Source organism: Apteryx mantelli, chromosome 1 (genome assembly GCF_036417845.1).
Source record: "Apteryx mantelli isolate bAptMan1 chromosome 1, bAptMan1.hap1, whole genome shotgun sequence".
Classification (NCBI taxonomy): Eukaryota; Metazoa; Chordata; class Aves; order Apterygiformes; family Apterygidae; genus Apteryx; species Apteryx mantelli.
Window position 1 is genome coordinate 59576283 of NC_089978.1, and position 18778 is coordinate 59595060.

General features: G+C 39.2%; 1 protein-coding gene across 8 annotated transcripts in view; it reads left to right on the forward strand.

Moving 5' to 3' along the window:
- The window catches only part of MBNL2 (muscleblind like splicing regulator 2), a 117329-nt gene that overhangs the window by 76608 nt on the left and 21943 nt on the right, over positions 1-18778 (forward strand). For 5 of the 8 annotated variants that reach the window (XM_067293480.1, XM_067293471.1, XM_067293489.1 and 2 more), the window contains exons 3-7: positions 4698-4862; positions 8121-8321; positions 9462-9725; positions 15354-15407; positions 16062-16215. In XM_067293480.1, the coding sequence (XP_067149581.1) occupies positions 4698-4862; positions 8121-8321; positions 9462-9725; positions 15354-15407; positions 16062-16215 (838 nt within the window). The remainder of the gene's footprint in view (positions 1-4697; positions 4863-8120; positions 8322-9461; positions 9726-15353; positions 15408-16061; positions 16216-18778) is intronic. The other 3 variants (XM_067293511.1, XM_067293505.1, XM_067293516.1) reach the window with 1 other exon arrangement.

Sequence of the window (18778 nt, forward strand, 5' to 3'; positions counted from 1 at the left end):
GGAGGTTATCCACAAAATGCAGCCAGGCTTTTCACAGCGGTGCCTGCTGGGAGGGCATGAGACAATTGGCATAAGCTGAAACAAGGGACGTTCAGACTGGATATGAGGAAAAACTTTTTCCCGATGAAGACAGGCAGCAGAGCAGGCTACCCTGGGAGGCTGAGAGGCTCCATCCTTTGGAGGTTTTCCAGACCCAGCTGGACAAAGCCCTGACCAACCTGGTCTGAGCTCAGAGCTGACCCTGCTCTGAGCATGTTGGACTGGAGACCTCCTGAGGTCCCTTCCAATCTGAATTAGACTCTACTTTTGCCCCCCCAAAAAATCATTTCGCTGCAGGAAAGTATGTCACAGGCATTTTGGATTGACTGCATAAATCAGGGCTGTTTCATTTACTACCAGGCTTCTATGGTAAGCATTTTAACAATGTGTATCGACTCCTGTCTTAAAAGCCGACTTCAGTGCATGGCCTAAATGAATGTGGATGTGTTAGTTGATTCTCAGCTTCAAATATAAAAGAAACCTTATAATTTTGCTTTCTTTTATAATAAAATTGAAACATCTGATTTTTATGAAAGATAAAGGTAATTTTAGTAAGTAAAAACTAAGGGCCATGTTGTGAATCATTATTGTGCATAGGCAATTCACAGCCTGGACCTGGATGAATTATTATTATTGTTACTATTAAAGCAATAGTAAAATACTGAAGAACATTGTGGATTAATAAAATATTCAAGAACTGTAGCCATACAACTTGTAGACAGGAAATGGTTTCTTAGTATTTTAATATGCACAGTCATGGGGTGTTATTTTTGCACTGGCTTTATTTTGCTTATTTTAAAATCACAGTTCTTAGCCCATGCATAGGTTTTTAATATACTCCAGGCTTTGGCCTGTTTTGTGCTATTGATTTTAGACAAAACTATGCATTGTTCTTCACAGGGAAATCTGTTGATTAAGAAAAAACAGTGGTGTGACATGGCTCATCATTAAGAGTTGTATTTCTGATATTAAGACAGTCTGGTAGCTGCTCTGGAGACCATTTCTCCCATGGAAGCAGAGCCTGCTGTTGCTGCACCTGGATTGGGGACCCTGGGAGTCCTTTGAGCTCCTAGCCCTGTGTGCACATCCTTTCTGTGTCCCGCTTCCTTACTGCAGTGAAACCTGTGGCACACCCCTGGCGCAAGCCATAGCATGTTCCCGGTCTGGGTAGTTAGCAGTAGAGAAATGGTGTTTGTGCCAAAGCGTTCCCATACCTGCTTGAAATGTGGCCCTGTGCATCGGGGTAGGCAAGCTATAGGAAACAGAGCTGGAGAAATGAAAGGTCAGAAGTAGGCCCAAGCCTTCCAGGATGAGGGGAGTACCGGTGTACTGGGAGCTTAATATGATGTCCGTTCATCACTGCTGTCAATTCCAGATAAGGAGACAGCTCACTGAAAGTGAACTTTTTAAGTGAACGTGCACTAGAAGTGAATAGCAGCTCATGATGTGCTTGCTGATAACCTTCACTTCATGGGTGAAAGAAGTTTCTGGGAACAAAGTTTTCAAGCCAATCTGTCTGCCTGCACCCTCAGTTTCAGGAATCTGACTCATAGGTGGGAGTGGATGTCTGAAGCAATTACTTTCCCTGCTGCCTGCCCCATCCTTCTAACAGAGTTTGTGCTGCTTCCACCAGGAGGAGTGAATGTCTATGGAGCAGCTCCCAAATTACTTTGGTTTTAAGAGCTGGTGTGGTATGATAAACCAAGCCTTGCTCCAGGGGCTTGATATCGATGCATCCTAAAATTAAAGCACTCAGTTTTGCCTCTGTGTTTGCTATGAGATGGCCTGCTAGTGTAGTAATTCTTTGTAAGAATCCTAAACAGGCTAGCTGATGGCTAGATACTCTTCTTGTAGATGTTAATCCACCACGTTGAGTATTCTTTCATTTTGTTTGTTGTTTGTTCTGCTGTTTGGTTGATGTGCACTATCATTTCAGTTGGACTTCATGGTTGATTTCTTAGTAAACGACAAATCCAGGGTCACATTTGACTGAGATGATAGAACAGATTTAACTTTTTGCTTTTGGACTGATCAGTAGTTGGGTATCAGCCCAGTTACACTCTGAAATGGTTCTCTTCAGGAGTTCATGGGAATGCAGAACATTTATTAACAATTGCTGATGAAAAGTTACTTTCAGGGATTTTCCTCCAACCATTGCAGGTCCAAAAAGTGAGTCTGGTCTCAGATTTTATTTCATTTTGGTAGACAGGACTGAATTAATCTGCTCACTGTTTTCAGTGGTCATTCCACTGCAGTTTCTTTTGGGTCATTTCATTTCAACAAGGCTTGGTCTCTTTACAGTGCTTTCTATAGAAGCATGAAGGGGCCACAGAACTCTTTTATAGTGAGTTCATTGCTAACCAACAGCTCAGAAAACTAGTAAATGAGGCACAAATATGAGCAAGTTTAGAGTTGCATGGAAAGAAAAGGCAAGTTTTTTATATGGTTGGATTATTTTGGAAAATTTCTGGAATAGCAATCTTTTGTGCATTGTGGGTTGCTTTGCAGAACCTACCCTGCTGGTATATACTAGCTGTGTGCTTTCTGAAATAATATTAGAGTGCTGCCTGTTCCCTCTCTTTAGACATAAGACGCTCCAAAAGCCATGATAGTTGAGAGCTACTCTGACTTCTTATTTCAGGATCACTTTTATTTCCACAGATAGATATTTCCATCAGATATGAGTGGTGCTTGATTTTATTTTGCTCTTTTTGTTTTCATATTTGCTGTATAAACCATTTACATATAAATTAGATTAAGGTTAAATAGGGCTCAGTTAAAAATGTCTTAATCAGGAAATCCTCATCCACCAACGTAAAAGCATGCTTGTTACCTGCACTAAACATGTTGTGATTTAACATCATAAGGCGATGGCCTTATTACCCAGTGAATGGAAGAGCCAGCCGCCTTCTGTGTCCGAGGCAAATCGTGACTATTCCTCTTCCTGTTTATGCCAGCTCACAAAGTAACTTTTATTTTGTATACTTAATTAAAACAGAATTAGTGATGCACAGACATCAGAAAGAAGCAAAAATACAGTGAAAATGACTGCATCTATACTAGCAAGTTAAACAGCACTGAGAAATGTTCCTCTGCACTGAAACCTGTTTATCTATATTGGTTTCTTTTGGCTTCTGCCATCTAGCATACTCCCAAACAGTTGCTAGGCACAGTTCTGGAGCTAACAGGGGATAGAAGCTGTTCCCAGTAGTTTAAAAGTGTGGATAGAGCTGTTTACATACATTTCTGTTGGCCTCAGTGCAAGAGAACATGGACATGTTGAATTTACTCCTGTATAGGTAGTTATTAAATCCTCGTGGAATATTAGAAGAAGAATGAGCAGCATTTCAGTATTTGGAGAGAGTGTAACATTAATTCTGGGACATTAGAAGAGTTCAGGAGTGTTGAGAGTTTTGCAGGAGTGTGTGTGTGTGTATGTACATATACAGAGTCAGAGTATGCTATGATACATTATTTCTTAGGGATCTTAATAAGTTAGTCTGGGCTATAGGAGTGTGTATTCCTGTCTGGCTAAGAATTATGAAGCCCTTATACCTGTAAATGGAAAGTTCAAGAAGCACTTTTTAAAAATGTCTTGATTTGGAAACTTATCTTCTACAAATTAAGTGTGTCAAACCCAGTTCGACCAGTGCTCTAGGACCTCTGGCCACAGATCTTAAAACTTGATGACTATTTATGAGGCGTGTTATTGAGGAACCTCTCATCTTAGCATCCTACTCTGCAGCTGTGGAGATGAACTCAGACCCTGCTAGTGCACCATATGATTTCCTTTTCTGGGGAAAAAACGTATCAGTGCTTCTTACGCTGTCTACATTTTGGTCAACATGCACTGCTTGTAGAAGCGTGCTCCATGTCCATCCCTTTACAACACAAGCTCTTGAAGGCCACAGCCCACCCATATTTTCATTGTCTGTTTTGTTGTATAACTGTCTCATACTCCTGTTTCCAGGTTGATCGGGAGCTCTGCTTTTGCTGTGTACCTTCAGATTTAGCCTCATGTACTGCTGCTAAATTTAGTCTCCAAAAATAACAGCTTGACTTCTTTCTTTTATACCAGTGCGAGGTCACTTGAAATAGTTCAAAGTTGTACTGGTGCAATAAAAGCAGGAAGCTAGAAGCCAGTGAACTGCAATGAAGATGAACATACAAGAGAACACATGCAGAAAGTTGCTACTTTAGATCTTGACTGCCACAAATACACAATTATTTTAATATAATGTGCTGTATTTTCTGAAAGAATGTTTAAATTTGTTATTGATAATGTAATTCATAAAAACATTTATGTTATGGTAACCCCAGATAGCCTAGCCAAGTTATCATGAGAGGCAATTCAGGCAGTCTGGATAATACTCAGAGTATTAATTATAGAGCAGTGATCTGTACTTAACAAACTAAAATGCCATCAATTATTTTCAAAGTCTTTTTTTTTTCGTAGATAATAGCCTTAATGACCAATCAGAGGTAGTGGACTGAGGCAGAGCTCTAGGCCATCAGCTCCTCCCAGCTTGCCACAGAGTTCCCAGGAAACACCCAGTATTTCATTAGTTCTTGCTTAGTTTATGGTGTATTATTTTGCCCCAAGGCTTTAAGCTATCATCAAAAGCAATAGAGCAATCAGTGTAACTTTTATTTTCCAGGGTCGTTGTACAAGGGAGAACTGCAAGTACCTTCATCCACCAACACATTTAAAAACTCAACTGGAAATCAATGGCAGGAACAACTTAATTCAACAAAAAACTGCAGCAGCAATGCTTGCTCAGCAAATGCAGTTCATGTTTCCAGGAACACCGCTACAGCCCGTGGTAAGTATATTTCTCAGATGATGTTATTGGCAAGTGAAGTTGAGGTACAAGACTATACTGACCTGCAAAAGCTCTCTAAAGTAATATCAATAAAAATAATCACTGTCTGTTAACTTATAGAACTGCTGAGGTGCTAGAAATATATTTATTTAAATTTGCATATGAAGATATGAAGGAGTATTACTGTAGGTTTGATATATTTTTATCCCAGCTTCATCTACTTTTCTCTCTCTAGCTCTTTCTTTCTCTCTTTCAATCTCTCTCTCTCTTTCTCTCTCTTTTTCATTCATTTCATGTCAGGTTTTGTCTAGATTTGCAAGAGTTTTATCCAGAATCCTCCTGAAATAGAAAAGTTGTATAATAATAATTTGCTAGTAAGCTATTTGAGTAGGATTGCAAAGTTCTCCTCACAGGAGTCTATGAGGTGGAATGGCTTTAAGTAATATTTAATCCCAATACCAGGAACAAGGATCATGTCATTCCAGGTAGTATTTTCTTACCGTCCTGAAATCTGAAATGTCCCAGGATAAGACAGATGAAGAGAATTGATGATGCATCCACTTTACAAACTTCAGCATTTTATCTTGAGGTAATGCATATAGTACCTGGAACACTTCAAATCCAGAAGGTGACATAAAGCCAGAGTCTTGCAGGCATGAGCAGCATCTTTGGATATACATGAAAATGATCAGTTGCTCTGAGCTGCCTTTGCAGTTCATTCCCGGATGGTACCAGACTTCCAAACATTGTTAGGCAAGTTATCTGAATTGAACTTTTCACACATGGCTGCTGCTGCTGTTTTCTCAATTCAAACACCTAGTATAAGGCACTGAAGTGGGATTTCTTTCTCTGACTTGAGGCATCTACAGTGTAGGCATCAACTTCAGAGCTGAGCTTCCTAGATCCCTTTACGGTTTATCAAAAGAAATAGGCACTTTTAAATACTGTCCAGTTATGCATATACATATATATACATATACACAGTACGTATATACATACATACATACACATACATACATATACACATACATACATATATGTACATATATATAATACAGTCTGCATTAGGATTAGATGATTTGGTTTTAAAAGTGCCTTTTTCTTTTCATGGACTGTCAAAGGAGCCAAGTAGTGTCAGCATCTTGGATGAAGACATCTGTATTTGGTCAGATGAATCTCAGCCCAGATTCCTCTATTTCAAGTCTTGCTTTCCACTTGAAACATCTGCTGTAAGGTGGGAAGTATGAGCAAAAAAGTGGGTGTTAGGAGTCCCTGACTTTCTGGTACACACAGTTTTCTTGGGTGATTTCACTTGGTGTCTCAGTTTCCAGTCCTCCCGGTGGGGAAGTTCATCAGCTTTTAAGATGTATGTAAGAGGTATCTTGGATATACATATTGTCATAATGTGTTTTGGTATTTCCTTGTGTTTTTACTGCTTGAGTTTTCACACCCCCAAAAATTTTCATGAAATAATACAGAGATTCCACCACTCAGTATTACGAGCAAATTTTAAGTGGCAAAATCATCCTTTTTTCTGCTCTCTCAATTCATCATTTGAACTTTACAGTTTCATCTACGTAATGCTTTCTGTACTGATTGCTGTGATAAAAGTTAAGACTGTTATTTCTTTCTCTCTCATAATAAATTGCCAGATTAAGATGACTCAGCTTTGACCAAATGGATAAAAAGTAGAAAAAATTCCATAGAAGTCATTTGATGTGTGGATTTATTCTTGGAATTGTATCTGATACAAAGTTGGTATTTATATTTTATATAACACATATTGTTCCAAAATAGTTGAACTGTTACGTCATATAAATTTCATTACTATGATTTAAAGAATTTAGCTAGTACTCAGGATATAAACTGTGCTGTTTGATATCAAGCAGTTTTGATCCCTGATAAAAACAGTGTGTTATTTGCTTTTAACTCTCCAGGGCAAATATTTTCCATTTCCATACAGCTGAGTATCCTGGCTAATCTGCTGCTCTCAGCATCTTCTTGGTACTAACTCAGACTCATTTATAATTTAGGAATTTGTTCCTAAGACAAAAAAACAAAACAGAAATAAACCCTCTAGCTCCTGTGCTTTGTCTTGCATGTTTTCTACATCATGTGTGTGGCTAGCTTCCCTTTTCTAATAGAGGCCATGCAGGCCACCTTGATGAGGAAGACATTTCTCCTTCATTAAGCATTCTTAAGTTTTTCTCTAGTGTTCTGCTGTGTGTGGTTTATTTCTAGCTGCCAGCTTATTTGGAAACTTAATTTCTGACAAAGCTAATCTGAGATATGTCCTATTTTTCTGCATAGTTTTTCCTCATTTATAATTATAGCTTCACTCTCTGGAGTAAACATCAGTTCTGCAGAACTAAAAAGGCTTCCGGTTCTGACCATGGTCTGACCATGGTGATGTTCTGTCTCCATCCCCAGTGGAATAGGTGGTAACAAATCAGCTATTCTGCTTTAGTAGAACTAGGTTTTAGCATCACACAAGTGCTCTTTCTTCTGGTCATGACTTCACTGACTTGCTTTAGGAAGTCATGAAACAGATTTTTACATGCCTATCATTCCTTCTAGTCAAATTTCTTGTAAGATGAACTCTCTAGCTAAGCCTGAATAATCCTTTTCTAAATATTGGGTCCAGCTGAGATTATAATATTTATTCTGCTTGCCACTGATGGCAGCTGAACACACAAACATTTGCACAGGTGAGGTTTTTAGACGTCTGAGCCATAGTAACATATAATTGCATGAGGTGGCAAAATACAGCATGCAAACAGATGGAAGTTACATACTGAAGAGCTCATTATATATACTGTTATTAGAAACATGACTTTAATATAGTTAATAATGCTTCACCTATGAAATCTGGTAGTTTGAAAAATAGCATGTTTTCCCAAGGAAACAGGTATTGAGAAAAAGCAATAAAGTCTATGTTATTTCTACCTTTAGATGTGTAAATAAGCCTGCAATATAAGCTGGACCTCCACAGAGATTCAGGTTAGAAGTGTAACTTCCTTTGCACTGGCAGCCTCTTTTCCAGTAACAGAGCTGCAAAGTGCAGTTCTTAGTATGCAGCCAGAATGCGTTACATGATTAAGAGAATATGCTGTGTGTTTTGCCAGCTGTTTGAAATTTTTGAATAAGAAGATGAATTGGTGCCAGAAAGAACATGCAAAAGACAACTAATAAGCTCTTGGTTAAGTTTTTTCTAAAAGTAAGACCACTTTTTTCTTGGTCTGTGTTTTCATTTTGCAGCCCACATTTCCAGTGGGTCCCACAATAGGAACAAACACGGCTATTAGTTTTGCTCCTTACCTAACACCAGTAACACCCGGAGTTGGCTTAGTCCCGACTGAGATCCTACCCACGCCGCCTGTCATTGTTCCTGGAAGTCCACCGGTTTCAGTCCCTGGTTCAACAGCTACCCAGAAACTCCTCAGGACTGATAAACTGGAGGTACTGTAGATGCCACCGTGACTAGAAATAAAATTCTTTGCTAGGCTGTATAAAAGATTCTTGGGAAAAACCTATTAGTTTATCAGCTTATGCTGTTGCAGTCAGTGGTAATTAAAGCATTCTTTTTGTGTTGTTATTTTTAAGGTAGCATGTTTGCTCAAATTTAACATACAGAAAGCAACATGAAGTTGCTTTGTTTGTAAAGTTTGCCTCTTCACTGTGAAGTTCTCCATGGCATAACTTTTAAATCTCAAATATACAGGCCTTTAGAGGTATGCTTTGATGAATTATCTAACAACCACATTTTTATTCCAGTATGAATTCTGTCCTAATCTTTATGGGTCGATATTAGGGGAATTTTATAGCCTTTCGGCCTTGAGCTGCAAATACAGATGTTGAATGTTACAAGCCCTGGAACAGACTGAATAGGCAAAACCCCAGTTGGACTCAGAGGCTCACTGGAGGTGGTGGATCTCCGTATGGCGGAGCTCGGCAGAGTCTGTCGTCCAAGTACGTGAGAAGGCCAAACGGCACTTGCAGAAATGAATGTCCTTTCCCAAAGGCCTGAGCTCTAATGTCTAGAGCACATTTCTTTTTACAAAAATCTGTGTGTTCATTCTGTCCTTTTTTTATTTTTAAGGTAACTTTCCATTTTGTTTGTAGACTATATTAAAATACGGTCAATCTGATTCATACCACTCCCTGGTATCAGCAGGATGAACCTCTTCTCTGCCCATGGAGTTGTATGAATATAAAGTACAGTCAGAAAGGGACTGAATATTTTGTGATCCCAAGCTAGTTTTGCAGGGGCAATTACTTCAGTGAGTATCCTTCCCAGGTGTTTTCTAAACAGGAAAAAAAAAAAAAGATATTTTGGAAAGTTTCTGTTCCATATCAAGTTCATTTAGCAGTTATACCACAAAGCTGCATGTGGAGCCAAGTGTGCAAGGGTAAAATGCATATGTTTTCCTCTCCCTTCTCCCAAAAGAAGATAAAGGGTTAATTAAGTTGAATTCACTGAAAAGCTTGAATTACCTGGAGGAGGGGGAAGGTCTGTCTTTTGGGGGTGTAGGCTCTCCCTCCCCTTTAACCTTACGCTGTTGGGTCCTTTCTCTGCAATGAATGCTGTTTTGCACATAGGTGTGCAGGGAGTTCCAGAGAGGAAACTGTGCGCGTGGAGAGACTGATTGCCGCTTTGCACATCCTGCAGACAGCACAATGATTGACACAAACGACAACACCGTAACCGTGTGTATGGATTACATAAAAGGTCGTTGCATGAGGGAGAAATGCAAGTATTTTCACCCTCCTGCACATTTGCAGGCCAAAATCAAAGCGGCGCAACACCAAGCCAACCAGGCTGCGGTGGCAGCCCAGGCAGCTGCGGCAGCTGCGACTGTGATGGTAAGTGCTAGAATATATGGCTGCCTTTTTTGACAAAAGCTCTTTGATGTCTATTTTGCTTCAATTTAATGCTGTTTGCTTATACTTTCTTTTCTCTTTTGCCTTTTTTTTGGTAAAAGATAAGAATTTATAAAATTGCTATTGCTTTTTGGGAGGAAATACTTTTTTCCCCTTTATTCCCTTATTTTAACGCTGTGTTTCTATCCAAGACAGTGAAGCAAATGACGCTCTATACCACTTATGTTCTCTGCCTTGATTATATGTTAGATTTGCCCCTAGTTTTTCTGAACAGAAATAAAACTGATAAGATGCAATGTCCCCTGGAAAATAGGGGCGTGTGTGCTGTTTCAGCTTTTTGGTGTGGCTATAAATGTGGAAATATGGAAGAAAAGGACGAAAGGCAAAGAGAGATTTATTTGTCTCAGAGATGGGCCACAGAAAAGAAACCTATATTGGGATTCAACTTGCCTCACTTTAGATGCCAGACTTTTAGATATCTGAGCCTAACCTAGCCACCATCGTCTGCCTTTAGTTAGCAGAGAAAAACAAGCACATTCAGATAGCTGTTCATCTGATCTATGATTAGTGCTTGTCTGAGGATGAGGATTGCCCTCTGGAGATACACATCTTTATCCATTGACTAAAATGTGTTGGCTACATCTTTTTGAACCTTGGTTAGGACAGATGAGTCTCATGCCTACCTAGACTCTTTACTTAACTCTCCCACTGTCATAGGCAGGTTACTTGAATCTGAGTTACAATTTTGCTATTAGAAAAATGGGGTTAAAAAGTAGTAAACTAAAGCGTGAGTATTTAAGAAAAAGCACATTAAGTATAGTCAGACAAAAAGAGATTGAGGGTGTTTTTATTTTCAGAACTTTTAAGCTGTTGCTGAAAACTGTTTAGAGCAGGCAGTCCATCCATTTACCAGTACTAGATATCTGGTATGTTTCCTACCAGCAAAGTTGATAAATTTAAATAGATAGGGTGGTATTGATAAATAAATAAAGCATGCAGGATTTGACTTGGGAGACAAAATTGCTGCCAGCAAATCAAAGAATCATTGTCCTCATTGCTGGCACTGGACTAATAGTTAAGCAGATGTGGTTTGTGGACTTGTGGGCAGTGCATACAACAGTTACACACAATATAGTTATTCTCTGGGTAAGAAGCCTAGCAGAAACACAATACAGTACAGTATATAACTACCCCAAGGTATTGTATCTAGCAAATTAGCAAAGACCAGACATTTTGAGGGACAAAGGGTAAGTTATGCAAGAAAGTAAGCCTCCAAACAGAGGAAAATATTTTCAATTTTAATACTTTTTATGGTATCCCCAATCTCTATTTAGAACTAGATAATTTTTAGTTAAACTTCCCTGTGCTTGCAGAAATAGAATACCATCTGGAAATTAAAGCAAATGAGATTTTTTTTTAATTCTAATTAGCTTCTATTATACAAGTTTTATTGCCCATTTAGAGAACATAATATTTCTAGGCAATATACTAAAGAAGAGGGGAGAGAGAGTTGAGGAGATTCTTTTTTTGCACTTTGATATATATCCTGTGATTTTAAATAAACCATAACTGAAACTGCATTAGCCTCAGATGAGCAAGATGAAGCATCTCTGGAAACACAGAATTGAAATGTTAGCATTCTAATGTGGTCAAGAATGACCAGGGCACTCAGCTGGATCTCGAGAGCAAAAGTAAGGGAGAAATAAGAATCCTTATCTGTAGGGCTTGTTTGCAGGTTGCTCCCAAGTTGAAATTGTGTCCAAGAACAGTTGTAGCTTGGCACTCTGCAATTGCAGGGACAGGTTTGTTGAGAGTCTAAAGTGTGTAAGACCTAGATAATCAAGTGGTTTATGAAGCATTCTTGTCAGGATATAGAATTCTTTTTATGCTTCACTATGTATAGATGTTCATCTCTCTCCATGGTCCCATGAATATTTGCAGTTAAATGTATTAACATATATCTCCATCAGCATCAAAGTTGTGTGCTGGCCGTGTCTGCACAGACTCAGGGTCAGACTTAGGCTGCCTTCAAATCAAGGCCCTGCAGGGGAGAGCCTGGGGGCTGTCAGCCTTGCCCGGGCTGTTTGTCAAGTGATGCCACTGAAAGAGCAGATGGAAGTCACAAGTTAGGTGTAGGGTGCCAGGGACTGTTCACAAGGCAGATGAGTGCACTGTGGATTGTTGGCAAAAACACAGGAGGTTTTGCTTCCTGGGTGAGCAGGCTGGGTTGTTCTGGTCCAGAGGGTGCTCCTGTAGGTGAGTATTGTGGATAGGGAATCATTAGAGCAGTGGAGCTTGTAAGACCTTTGGAGGTCAATGAATTCTGTAGTCTGGGACCTTGCAGAAAACGCCCTGCCTATAGTCCTGTAATTTAAGTTTAGGAATTTTTACTTTAATGCCTTAGCTGACCTCATCATTTGAAGTAAGAAGCAAGGGGAATGACAATCTGTGAAAGAGGCTATAGACCGTGTACAGCTTAAATGTGAAGGACATTAGAAGACAGTGTCATCCATCATTGTACTTAAGGAGCTCCAAATGCTCATACAGCAGAGAGCATGAAAAGTCACTGAGAAATATACAGCCTAAATTAAAATGTGAATTCATAGACTAGTTCACAGGAGAGTTGAGGTGGGAAGGGACCTCTGGAGATTGCCTAGTCCAACCCCTGCCCTGCTCAAAACAGGGTCAGCTAGAGCAGATTGTCCAGGACTGTGTCCGCTTGGGTTTTGAATATGACCAGGGATGGAGGCTCTACAGCCTCTCTGGGCAACAAGACGTTACAGTGTTTTATCACCCTCACAGGTGATAAAGTCTTTTCTAATGTTTAAATGGAATCTCTTGTATTCCAATTTGTGCCCATTGCCCTTTGCCCTGTCACTGGATACCACTGAGGAGAGTCTGGCTCTGTCTTTACTCTCCCCCCATCAGGTATTTATACACATTGATAAGATCCCCCCGAGCCCACTTTTCCCCAGGCTAAACAACCCCAGCTCCTTCAGCCTCTCCTCGCGTGTTGGATGCCCCAATCCCTTAATTGTCCTCATGGCCCTTTGATGGACTTGCTTCAGTAGGTCCGTGTCTCTCTTTTACTGGGGAGCCCAGAACTGGACCCAGAACTGCAGATGTGTCCTCACCAGGGCTGAGTAGAGGAGAGGAATCACCTCCCTCAGCCCTCTGGCAATGCTCTTCCTAATGCAGTCCAGGAGGCTGTTGGCCTTCTTTGCCCCAGTTGTGTACTGCTGGCTCATGTTCAACTTCTTGTCCACAAGGATCCTCACATCCTTTTCTGCAGAGCTGCTTTCCAGCTGATTGACACTCTGTACTGGTGCATGGGGTTATTCCTCCCCAGGTGCAGGACTTTGCATTCCCTTTGTTGAACTTCATGAGGTTCCTTTCTGCCCATTTCTCCAGCCTGTCGAGGACACTCTGAATGGCAGCACAGCCCTCTGGTGTATCGGCCACTCCTCCCAGTTTTGTATCATCTGCAATCTTGCTGAGGGTGCACTCTGTCCCTTCATCCAGGTTATTAATGAAGAGGTTAAACAGTGTTGGACCCAGCATGAACCCCTGGGGTACACTAGTAGTGAGTGGCCTCCAGCTGGACTTTGTGTTGCAGATCACAACCCTCTGAGCCCAGCAGTTCAGCCAGTTTTCAGTCTACCTCACTGTCCATTTATTGGCCATACATCATCAGCTTGTCTGTGAGGATTTTGTGGGAGACAGTGTCAGAAGGCTTACTAACATTCAGGTAAACAACATTCAGTGCTCTCCCCTCATCTACCCAGACAGTCATTTCATCATAGAAGGTATCAGAAAGGTTAAGCATGATTTTCCCTTTGTAAACTCGTGTTGACTACTCCCAGTCACCTTCTTGTCCTTCATGTTTCTGGAAATGGTATCCAGGATTAGTTACTCCATCCCCTCCACAGGGATCAAGGTGAGGCTGACTGACCTGTAGTTCCCCAGATCCTCCTTCTTGCTCTTCTTGAAGATAGGGTGACATTTGCTCTCCTCCAGTCTTCAGGAACCTCTCCTCATCACCATGACCTTTCAAAGATTGTCTAGCCCCCACCCCCTGCTCAAAACAGGGTCAGCTAGAGCAGGTTGTCCAGGACCACGTCCGCTTGGGTTTTGAATGTGACCAAGGATGGAGATTCTACAACTTTACATGAGATGTTTCTTGTTATATCTCCATCTTTGACCCAGACAGATCCTTAGGAACCGCAGAAGAGCAGATCCTGTAGGTCAGGGTATATAATCCAGAAATGTACTGAAGGAGAGGCAGTGAGAGTGGTGAGGATCCTCGTGGAACACAGGTGCAGCAGAGCAGGAACATGGAACAGGCAAAGCAAGGGTCATCCTGCAAAATTTCCTGCTGGCATTAGGTAATCGTGTGACCAGCAGCTGTTTGAAGGCATTTTGTGCCTTGTTCTCCCTTTTTCACTTTTCTTCCCTATTTCCACATTTTGATGTCAAGATAGACATAATCCCATGTATCCTAAAAAAACACTAAATGTCCATCTGTTTAAAGAAAAAAGTAAAAATTCTGATTTATGAGTAAACCTTCCTTTTCTCTCTAAACATTTTAAAGCATTCTTTACATTAAAACTTGAAGGTAATCCTTAATACAAAAAGATTTTTTACAGAATGCTGTCATATACCAGCAATAAGTTTTATCTTATTATGGAAATAGACAATAATGTTGTTTTACTATGCCTAAATATTTTCTTTAAATATTTTTAATGATGCTGGACTAGTATCAGAAGTCATACTTAAATGTTCATTTATGCAGTGGGAGCAGTATTTTCTGTTACTGTATGCTCCTGAAGCTAGTATTAAAGGTTGTAATGAAATTTAGAAAATATGTTTTAAATTCTGAAGGGCTTTTTTTCCTCTCAATGTAATGTGGTAAGTTTCAAGGAAAAAATCTACAAAAATGCCCCCCCATACTGAAAAAATAAAGAATTAATGATAAGTTAGTGTAACTCAACATATTAATCTGCTTTGTACTGGAAAAGGAGAACCTCTTTCATTTTGAACCCCAAACCTATTGAATTATGCACTGTCATTAACTAAGACCCTTACCTTGCAAACACATGTATTAGTAACCTTTGTAACACGCTACAACGTTCGCTAGTGCTTTCTATTGTAAATTTAGTCTTCAAAATTTATTTTACACTTCTTAATTTGACTTAACTAACTTATCAGAAATTCTTATAGGGGTATCCTTAAAACCTTCTGCATCTCTGTGAAGTGTTGATAAAATGCTTAATAGTGTCTGCAAGCTGCTATTTTACTCAACTTTCCTGAATTTCAAACATCTATATTTTACTCTCTTATATGCTTTTAACTAAGGTATAGTAGATGCATTTTTGCTTCAGTACTAATTCAAAGTGTAATATTCATTTCTTTAGAAGACATTTTTGTTGTTGTGCATGCCTAGTGTTTTGTATGTTGTATATTGCATTCAGAATATTTTTTTCCTTCTCACCTATCCACAATGCAATGCCGTTCCCATGATGCACCTCTGCTTGCTGTTTACCTGTATGTTAATTCGCTTGAATCCCATTGGCCCACTGCCATCATGTGCTCGCTGCCTGTTATTAAAAGACTCAGTCGACTGCCAAAGCAATGAAGCGACCTCTCGAAGCAACTGTAGACCTGGTACTTTGACCTTTCACCTTTTGCTTTGCATGTAGCTTTTTTCGGAGAAGCAACTAATGAAACTCGTATTGCTTTCGTTTAAACATCAACCGGAAATGATTTCACCTCTCGTTAATTTATGAAAAAAAAAAAAAAAACCAACAACCTCCGTACTGTAGTTCTCCATCTCATTTTCATACGTAATGAACGCAGACGATTTAGTTCGGTTCCTAACATGGTTTCATTTTTAAATATCTTGTCATAAAAAAAGTTGAACTGAGATAAAACTGCTTCTGTAATTGAAAATGCTTAACATAATCCATTAATCTATATAATAATAGGAAACGGTATTTAAATTAAAAAGATACTTGGCAATGAAACACAAGTGGTTTTTTCTCCCTGTAGTACTCAAAACCTCTTTAAAGGAAATGCTATTTTTGTTGCTTTAAAGGCCTTTCTTTTCAGTAGTTGTGCTGCTACAGTTTTAGGTTAATAGTACCATGCTTTTGCTATCAATAACAATATTTCACTCATTTTACATTGCTATGCTTTGAGTTAATATGCATGGCAAGGCATCTTTAGCTGCTTTAAAAATAATAAGTTTTTGTATTTATATGTATGTTATAGACAATGCCTTAAAAATTATGTGATTTTAACTAACTTTCTTATTTACAGGCCTTTCCTCCTGGTGTTCTTCACCCTTTACCAAAGAGACAAGCACTTGAAAAAAGCAATGGTGCCAGTGCTGTTTTCAATCCCAGTGTCTTGCACTATCAACAGGCTCTTGCCAATGCTCAGTTGCAGCAACATGCAGCATTTATCCCAACAGGTATGTTGCAGTCACATTGAACAAATTTTGTATTACTTGGGTAGCCTCTATGTAAGACAGTTTCTGTTGCACTGGATAAAATGTTTTATTATGTTCCCTGTTCTTTCTGAGATGAAGCCTGCACATGCATTTACAAGCTATTTCAATCCTTCTGCAAAGTATGAGAATTCAAGCAGTAATTTCAACATGCCATTAGATTGCTTTTCATATTCACAGTCTAGTTAATCATTGTCCACGGTTTGCCCTTTCTTCCTACATTAAATTGGTTGTATTTTGACTTTATCTGCCAGAGCTTTCCTAGGAAATGAGAAGGCAAAATATTACTAACAAAATACTGGGAAAGGCATTACGCTTCCAAGATGCAGTGGGAAGTGTGCAGGCGCTCCCTGCCCTCTGGATGTAGCTTTATGCTCCCTCTGTTGCTGTTTTGCAGCCGTGGGATTACCATTGCTGCACATTAGCCGAGTGAGAACTGGAGCACTAGCAATAACCTTGCAGCCAATGCCTGCATGGAAGCACAGTGAAAAGAAATTGCTCCCTGCATCTGCATTAAAGGGTTTTCAGGCATCGAACTGGTTTTTGTGGTTTTCATTTTGGAATGAAACCAGTACTTTTCCTAGCATTCATGGCTAATAGTTGGGGTTATAATTCTTCATGTAGGTGATCTAAAAACAAGAGAATGTAATTTGTATTTCATTGCTCAGAAGTCTGTAAAGTTAGACCACTCAAAGATCCACTGTGGCTTGAGCTGCTTAACGGCTGGTGCCAGGGCTTCTTTTTAACGCTGGGAAAAAAAGAGGGTACTAGATATTTGCATAAGCAATAACAGTATAATTCTTTAAATTATGTCAGTTACCCCCACTCTGAACTTTCTAAAGGTAAATATCCTGTGTAATGAATTACATGATTTGATTTGTAATTAACAAATTACGTATTTTAGTTTCAGATTGTTATCAACTGTGAACTTCCAGAATTCTTTAAAACTATGTGTTTTCAAATGCATTTGTTGACATTTCAACATTTTATTTTAGTATATAGAAATAATGCCAGTTAAACAAGGAATGAAATGCAACATGCAATGATTTCCCGATGTATCAACATTCCATATGTTTTTAAAGATTAAAAACAAACACAGATGGCATTGATTTCATAGAATTTTGGTGTAAGACCTAAGTAATAACCTTGGAACCTTCCCCTGTATTTATTATAATAAATTATAGAACACAGTATTTATAGCACATTTGTGCACCAGAATATTTGTGGCAGAAAATGTGCTGACGCTTATGGGAGTGTTTGAAAAAAAATCATGAGCCTGCCTATTTGGAAATGAATGGAAGACTGCCCTGCACTTACAAACATACAGAAATTTCCACAAATTCATCTTATATCGTCACCCTAAGAATCTAAGAATGCAGTAAGATATGCATTATTCCTTCTCTTAAGCACTCCCTTTCAGGGCTTATCACTATTGCATGCAACTACCATAGAATGTAGATTAACTGTGGAAAATACAGTAGTCTATAAACTTTTTCCAGTGAAATAACATTTAGATATTTTCCAGACTTCGGGAGCGCTCATGCTTCCTTGAGTAGCTCATTCTGTATGCTGTTTATTGTCCTTTCCTCTTTCCAACTGATGGTCAGAATTATAGTTTTTAGCATATAAATTTCTGATGGTAGAAAAGGTGGTTCTTGGAGCCAAATCTTAAGGGCCAGATTGTTGGCAAGTCTCAAAACAAGTGCACGAAAAAGAAGAAATAGAGGAATAACATAGCAGATGAAGTCCAGACCCACAGCGGAAGACCTCTTTAACAGTACTGAATCTCCTACTCTTTGTGAGCGCCATCAGCACCTATAAAGGATGTTAGAGAGAGGAGTGGGGTGTGGGAGGAGGTTAGAAAGGGGGGAACCCACTCTATAAGAATGGGTATAATGAGCTTTTCATTAAAGATGGTGCATCGGTAATTCCCATGTTTCTTGGGAAGTCCAAAAGAAGATGCACCTCTTTGGATTTGCTGGATGTAAGAACTGTCATGTCACCCAATTATAAGGAGCAATGCATGACATTATCTGTTGGATTTTAAATGATTATGTAATATTTTCTGAACTGGTAAAATTTTAAAATGTGTTGCTTGTGTGTGTGTGTGTGTGTGTGCGTGTTAAAAAAAGTTTAATTTTAAGACAAGTTTTGCTGCTGGAATATATATAAAACTGAATTGTTTTATATAACTTCTCTGCTTTCTTAACCACTTGCTCCCCTAATAAAAAGTGTGGGGCTTGATTTAGCATGGCTTACTTCCAAAATTTTGCACTTTGTTTTACATCAGTACAATTGCTTTGTCACCTCTCCTTATTGTTTGGTGAATGATCTTAAAAGCAACAAGTCTTTTCCCTCCTTACAGTGCTGTTTGTCAGAGTTTTCATAACCTCTAGACTAGGAACTTTATGTATTCTCTGGGAATTATTCTTTGGTAAGGTCATTCATAGTTACTTTGCTACTGTGATGGTTGGATAAAAGTCTGCTGTAATAATCAAGTGGGAATACAGAAAACATATTTGACTTT